A 7,545-nucleotide genomic window follows, 5' to 3' on the forward strand; every position below is an offset into this window, starting at 1 on the left:
CGAATGGAGCTTGGTTTAGTGGTTGATGTTAGTGCGCATGGAGGGTATGTGTGCTTGGTCTCAAGTTCAAATCCTCCTAAAACCAAAATAATGCTTCAAGCTCTTTTTAATTTCCACCTTGGATGTGGGCCCTACTATGAGTTAAGAAAGAGGGAAATTGAAGTATTGATGAAAGAGTATGTGAGTGCTTGAATCATAAAGGGAAGCACTTAGGTTTTATTCCCATTACTCCCTCACTTTTGTGAGTGTTTGAATCATTGCCTTCTTTTTTCTCCACTTGTGAGAGAAAGGAAGAGCCACCCTAGCCTTGGAGTTTTGGACATCACTTGTAGGAAACCTAAGAGCCTTGGAAGCTAGCTTGGAATTAAGGTAAGGGGGTTTAACTTGGGATATAACATAGTATATGATGGGTAGAAGGTAAAGTTATAATGTTGTTGCATGCTTTCTTCCTTGTGTGTTGGGATTAAATTTAACATGTTGAGGTATGTTCCTTTCTTTTTGGTTGTAAGTTTTATGAGTTTTCACGCTGAAGTTAAAAACTGAACTGTTGCGATTTTTCTCATATTTATTTGAGACCCTTTCCGATGTCCAAAATAGTCGTATGAGTAGTCAAAATAAAGATATTTGAGTCTAGTTTCCATAAAATCAAGAATCAACCCAATTGGAGTTCGGTAGAGAGAGTAATGAGAAAACGAGTCATCATAGGTCAAAACTGAGAAGACCAGAGCGTGGTTAAATTTTCCACTTTTTAATAATTTTACTACAGCTAGATCTGCAGTCCAAAAATTTAGATTTATATGTCCAAATAAAGATATTTGAGTCTAGTTTCCAGAAAATCAAGAATCAACCCAATTGGAGTTCGGTAGAGAGAGTAATGAGCAAAAGAGTCATCATAGGTCAAAACTGAGAAGACCAGAGCGTGGTTAAATTTTCCACTTTTTAATAATTTTACTGTAGCTAGCTCTGTAGTCCAAAAATTTAGATTTGTATGTCAAAATAAAGATATTTGAGTCTAGTTTCCAGAAAATCAAGAATCAACCCAATTGGAGTTCGGTAGAGAGAGTAATGAGCAAAAGAGTCATCATAGGTCAAAACTGAGAAGACCAGAGCGTGGTTAAATTTTCCACTTTTTAATAATTTTACTGCAGCTAGATCTGTAGTCCAAAAATTTAAACTTATATGTCCAAATATAGATATTTGAGTCTAGTTTCCAGAAAATCAAGAATAAACTCAATTGGAGTTTGGTAGAGAGAGTAATGAGTAAAACAGTAAGTAAAGGTCAAAACCGAGGAGACCAGAGCGTGGTTAAATTTTCCGCTTTTTAATAATTTTACTGCAGCTAGCCCCGTAGTCCAAAAATTTATTTTTATATGTCCAAAGAAAGATATTTGAGTCTAGTTTTCAATACAAAAAATGAACTCATTTGGAGTTATGTACAGAGATTTATGAGTAAAACAATAAGCAAAGGTCTGTGTAGACATCATTCAATTTTACTCGTTGGGAGCACTTATCTACACTCTTTGGCCAAGAGTGTGGATAAGAGGGTATTGAGAATTCTGTTCCATTGTTGGAAGAGGAAAGAATGAATTTTGAGAATGAGAGGAGTGAAAGAGATGTTGGGTGATGATTGTGATGGTAAAATTGTGAGAACAAGTGGTCTGTCATTTCCTTAGAATTTTTGTCGAATCGATGGTGTTCGTATTGCGATACAATAGTGTGTTGAGTCTCTGCGGAGACTGAGATTCGAATTATATGCTATGTTAGATTCTGCGTTACTCACCCTGAAATGTTGTGGTTGTGGTTTCCACCTACGATGATCGTACTTGTACGGGAGTAGATGGCGTTGCAGATGAGGCAGAGATGAAGTAGCACGACGAGAGTTATGGGAATGACTATGGGGGATTTATCATGTTTTAATGTAATTTTATGTCTTTGAATAATGAATTTGATAATTGTAAGGTTTTAACCTTATGTTGTAAGACGCTTAAACTTTTGATGGTTTGGTTCCGCGATGTTAATTTAAAAAAAAATTGGCGTAAAATTTTGGATTTTGTTATTTTCTAGTGGCACTCCGTACGGGGTGTTACATTTGGTATCAGAGCCTAGCCTCTCCCAGTACGGTGTGGTTCGAGGACGAACCAAGCGGAAGCTGGTGGGCATGTGACATCCAGGCACTGACGAGGGCGGGGAGTGACGCCGGTGCAAGAGGCATGGTGCAGGGGGCACAAACAAGGAGCGGCTCCTGGCAGCTTCGAGTGGAAGGGGTACATGGACGAATCGAACATACACCGGAATGAGAGGGATCCAGAGACTGTGTAGGTATGGTACTATACAGTTGAAGGATAGCTTAAAAGGATTGATTTGGCTACTCATATCACCAAAATGCATTTGCTTTTCGGTAGCCTAACTCATAAGAACTCCATGGTTAAGCGTGCTTAGCCTGGAGAAATTATGGGATGGGTGACCTTCTGGGAAGTTTTCTCAGAAAGTGTGCGAGTGAGGACAAAGCACACTGGAAAGCCTGTGTGAAGTCGATGGTCCCTGTGAGTTGCCGGGTCGTTATATGTGATGAACTATTCTTGTGTGTTGGAATGCTTACCTTATATGTTGATGTGTGAATTAAATTACATAAGCTTACCTTGTGTATTTTCATTGTGTTGTCAGGCTGAGCAATAGAAGCGTTCGTCTTGTATTTCGTTTGGTATCGTTCGGCCGCTTATTTTCTTTTCTTCTAATTGAACGTTCGGTATTTGTTTTGGTTGTAAACCGTTCGTTCATGTTTTCTTGTATCCGTACTGTTTAAGTTGTAAATGACTTAAGTATGGCCGTTCGGCCATAGACGTGCGTTACTTTTAGTATAAGACTATTATATGGTTTATTACTGTATTTTTGGGATGTTACAAAAATGGTGGTTGCAATTTCTTCAAATGGTGCTGTGATGATGGTAATGAAAGATGTTATACGAATCTGAAGTGGGAAGGAAAGCATGAGTGTTTGTCAAAGACAGAAGAAATGGGTGGGGTAGCGAATATGGTGATTGATTTGAAAAATTCTGTTAAGGTTGTGGAAAAATGGATGAAGTTGTTGATAGGGGCTGTTTGTTGTATTTGTGTGGTTAATATTGTTGTAATTTCAATATGGATGACAAATCCATAATGTATTCTGCATTTTCTTTGTCATAGGATGCAGTAGGTGATGAAAACGGGATGAACAATGTACTGAACTAGCAAAAATGAATGAAATCATGTTCTATTTTCGCTTTTCTTGTTATTGCAATACCAACCTAGAACCATTGAGAAAGGGGGAAGAAGATAAATGGCAGAGAGAAGATATTGGAAATAGAATCAAACCTCCTTTGTCGCGAATTAGAACGGAGAGAACAAGAGGAACGTTCAGTTATTGCCTCGGTTCATAGCAGAAGCGAAACCGAACGGTCTTATTGCCTCTGTCCCAGACGACCGAGGCATATTAGTGGACAAAATTAACTTCGAACATTCAGTTACTGTAACGCCCCTTATAGGATATATTAATAATAATGATAATAATCTTGAAGCATGAATCTTATGAAAGTGTTGTTTTTTTTTTTAAAACAATACATCACATAAACAAGCTATACACACATCATAAGTTCATACATTACAACAAATCAAATCTTAATTGTTTCCTTAAAATAACAAAATCAAACGAACATAAATAAGAAAACATTATAAAAATCCCAACAAGTTTTATTTCCCGTCTCTCTCGAAGAGCTATTCCAATCCAGCTTTATCTGCAATACCATCTACTCCCGTACAAGTACGATCATCGTAGGTGGAAACCACAACCACAACATTTCAGGGTGAGTAACCAGAAGTATCACATCATAAACCCATTACATGTAAACTATAACAATTTCCAGGACTTAATATAAATCGACACACATGACATTATAGACTAGTCTTTCATAAACTAATGTTGTTTCCTTGTAATTCGTCGTCATAACCTGTTCTCAATAACAGGCGACTCGAGTCGTCCTCCATCGCGACTTCAGACCTATCTCCCCGACTCCTCAAGGACTAACGAGTAAAAACATCGATACTACGCGTAACGATGCACTATACTCAACACGAGCCGAAGTAATTGGGCGAGACATTCACCTCCTCGCGCAGAAGAAGGTAACACTCGAATCTCAGTCTCACGCGAGACGCATTTATTATAGTGTTAAAATGCTCATAAGATAGACGAAGTTACAAGTAAATAACATAGTGTATGTACCAACATCAAACAAAATAAACGTGCTCAATCACGAATTCATACATATTCTCAATAACATGTATAAATAAACCAATATTAGATCAAGAAAATAACCAACAATTCTCAATAATTGTTTTAAAAATACTACCAAAGAAATTACGGATTCATACATATTCGCCGAACGCTATTTGGACGGACACTATAAGATCAAGCATAATCAGGCCGAACGCTACAAACCGAGCACCATAATAGATTAAACACAGTTAGGCCGAACGCTAAACCCATCACCACATTGGATTAAGCAATATTCGGACGAACGCTAAACCGAACACCTCACTAAAATCGGATACTGGCTGGAGGAACATCTCTCACATAGACTAGAGTTTATATAAGAAAAATGGTAGGGTTCTTATCTAAGTCACAACTCACGTTTTTAATATGCCCCTACTAAACTTAACCATAGGTTTCTTTTACTTAACTCTACAACCTCTCCAAAACCATGCATAACAAAACAAAACAAATCATGGAAAATCTTGCAACACCTTTTGTCAACTACTGTCACGTTCACAACCTCAAATCATGCAGAAAAGAGGAAACACAAATGTTAAATACATCCAAAACTAAGTACTAAACTATGTTTCCTTTCTTATCATAAACATGATAAGCCAAAACGTATAAAAACTTTAGAATATTAAAATAAAAGTATATTTTTATTTTACAGAGGTCTTACATTCTCCCCAACTTTTAAAATTTTTGTCCTCAAAAAATAAGGTATTATTCAAATAAGTGTGGGTACTCTTTTCTCATAAAATCTTCTAGCTCCCAAGTTATCTCTTGAGTTTTCTCATTCCAAAGCACCTTCACCGTGCGAATCTCTTTTCCCCGTAACTCCTTCGTTTGTACTTCTAACACTCTTATTGGTCCGACTTCAAAAGTAAGGTCTTCGCGAACTTGAATGTTGTCTTCCTCCAATACATGAGTTGGGTCATAAACGTACTTCCTTAGCTGCGACACGTGAAACACATTATGCAGGTTTGCCAATTGTGGCGGTAAAGCTACCTCGTATGCTACTGGTCCAATCTTCCTAATAATATCATAAGGACCAAGAAACTTTGGTGATAACTTCCTTGACTTGATAGCCCTACCTATGCCGGTCATCGGTGTCACACGTAGAAATACGTGATCTCCTTCGTTGAACTCAAGCGGTCTTCTTCTCTGATCTGCGTACGACTTCTGCCTGCTTTGAGTTGCTCTCATTCTTTCTTGAATAAGCTTCACTTTCTCAGTAGTTTGTTGTAACAACTCAGGGCCCACCACTATAGATTCTCCATCTTGAAACCAACACAATGGAGTTCTACATCTTCGTCCATACAAAGCTTCAAAAGGCGCCATCCCTATGCTAGAGTGATAACTATTATTGTATGTAAACTCAACCAATGGTAGGACCTCGCTCCAACCTCCCATATGATCCAACACGCAAGCTCTCAACAAATCTTCTAATGACTGAATAGTCCTCTCAGTCTGTCCATCTGTTTGAGGATGATATGTTGAGCTCATCCTCAACCTTGAACCCAAAGCTTCTTGTAACATTTGCCTGAACCTTGATGTAAACCTTGGATCTCGATCTGAGACAATGCTATCAGGTATACCATGCAATCTCACTATTTCGCGAATGTACAACTCTGTCAACTTTTCCATTGACATACTTAGGTTGATTGGCAAAAAGTGAGCGCTCTTCGTTAATCGGTCAACTATCACCCAAATGGAATTGTGACCCCTCAATGATCTTGGTAAGTGAGTCACAAAGTCCATCGAGATGCTGTCCCATTTCCATTTAGGTATATCTAATTGTTGTAATAATCCACCTGGCCTTTGATGTTCTATCTTTGCCTTCTGACATACCAAACAAGAAGCTACGAACTCTGCCACATCTTTCTTCATTCCGCTCCACCAAAAGGATTCTTTTAAGTCCTTATACATCTTGGTCATTCCTGGATGTATACTAAGACTACTCTTATGTCCCTCTTCCAATATTAGTCTTTTCAACTCTGTTTTCGCTGGAACACATACTCTATGCCGAAAACGAAGAATGCCATCACTGTTCAAAGCGAAGTCTTTGGCTTGATCACTCCCCAACAATTTCACAATACTTTGCAACTCTAGATCTGTTTCTTGCTCTGCTTTCAATTATTCTAAGAATCCACTTGTGATCTTTAGATGACTACACCACATTTGACCTTGTCCCAACTGCACACCAAGGTTCATGTTTCGCAACTTTTCTAGTAACTCCAACTCCTTGATCATTAAGGCAGACATTTGTACCCGTTTTCTGCTCAAAGCATCAGCAACAATATTTGCTTTTCTAGGATGATACTGCAACTCAAAGTCGTAATCCTTCAGATATTCCATCCACCTCCGTTGTCGCATGTTTAACTCCTTTTGATCAAACAGGTATTTCAGACTTTTGCGATCGCTGAAAACTTGAAACCTCGCCCCATACAAATAGTGTCGCCAAATTTTCAAAGCAAACACCACAGCCGCCAACTCTAAATCATGTGTTGGATAGTTTCTTTCATGTACCCTCAACTGTCGAGATGCATACGCCACTGGTCTCCTTAGTTGCATCAAGACACAACCCAAACCTTTATATGATGCATCACAGTATACTTCAAACGTCTTATTTGTGTCTGGAATAATTAGTACTGGAGTAGTTGTCAATCTCCGCTTCATCTCCTCAAAACTAGCCTCACATTGATCTGTCCAAACAACTGAGTCAAGGGACCCACTATCTTGGAGAATCCCTCAACAAACTTTCGATAATAACCTGCAAGACCAACAAAGCTTCTTACTTCGGTCACAAATGTAGGGCGTTCCCACTTTAACACTGCATCAACCTTCGCTGGATCAACTAAGATTCCTTGAGCTGATATCACATGTCCAAGAAACTGAACTTCATCCAACCAAAGCTCACATTTCCATAGCTTCCCATACAACTGATGTTCCCTCAGAATCCCCAACGTTGTTCGTAGATGTTCAGCATGCTCCTCATGATTCTTTGGGGTTAGGGGTTTTGGGGTTTGGGTTTGGGGTTTTGGGGTTTAGGGGTTTTGGGGTTTAGGGGTTCGGGTTCGGGTTCGGGGTTCGGGGTTCGGGGTTCCGGGTTCGGGGTCGGGTTCCGGGTTCCGGGTTCCGGGTTCAGGGTTCAGGTTCAGGGTTCAGTGTTCAGGGTTCAGGGTTCAGGTTCAGGGTTCAGGTTCAGGGTCAGGGGTTCAGGGTTAGGGTTCAGGGTTCAGGGGTTCAGGGTTCGGGGTT

At 39.3% G+C, this 7,545-nt stretch overlaps 1 protein-coding gene and 1 long non-coding RNA gene across 2 annotated transcripts; one reads left to right on the forward strand and one right to left on the reverse strand.

Annotated features, from left to right (window-relative positions):
• The first annotated feature begins 279 nt into the window (after positions 1 to 279).
• LOC148202656 (uncharacterized) lies at positions 280 to 1,996 on the forward strand. The gene is made up of 2 exons (XR_015784813.1): positions 280 to 369; positions 1,838 to 1,996. It is a non-coding gene; the product is annotated as an uncharacterized LOC148202656 (long non-coding RNA).
• Positions 1,997 to 5,007: 3,011 nt separating this feature from the next.
• LOC148202657 (uncharacterized) lies at positions 5,008 to 5,625 on the reverse strand. The gene has a single exon (XM_088108832.1). It carries the CDS (start codon positions 5,623 to 5,625, stop codon positions 5,008 to 5,010), a length of 618 nt encoding a protein of 205 aa, XP_087964958.1.
• Between the last annotated feature and the right edge of the window lie 1,920 nt (positions 5,626 to 7,545).

This window comes from Vigna umbellata, chromosome 3 (assembly GCF_029865625.1).
Source record: "Vigna umbellata cultivar VRB3 chromosome 3, Vumbellata_1.0, whole genome shotgun sequence".
Taxonomy (NCBI): domain Eukaryota; kingdom Viridiplantae; phylum Streptophyta; class Magnoliopsida; order Fabales; family Fabaceae; genus Vigna; species Vigna umbellata.

Excerpts from the sequence above, each read along its gene's own strand:
- LOC148202657 (XM_088108832.1), bottom strand. The coding sequence starts at position 5,625 with ATGGCGCCTTTTGAAGCTTTGTATGGACGAAGATGTAGAACTCCATTG.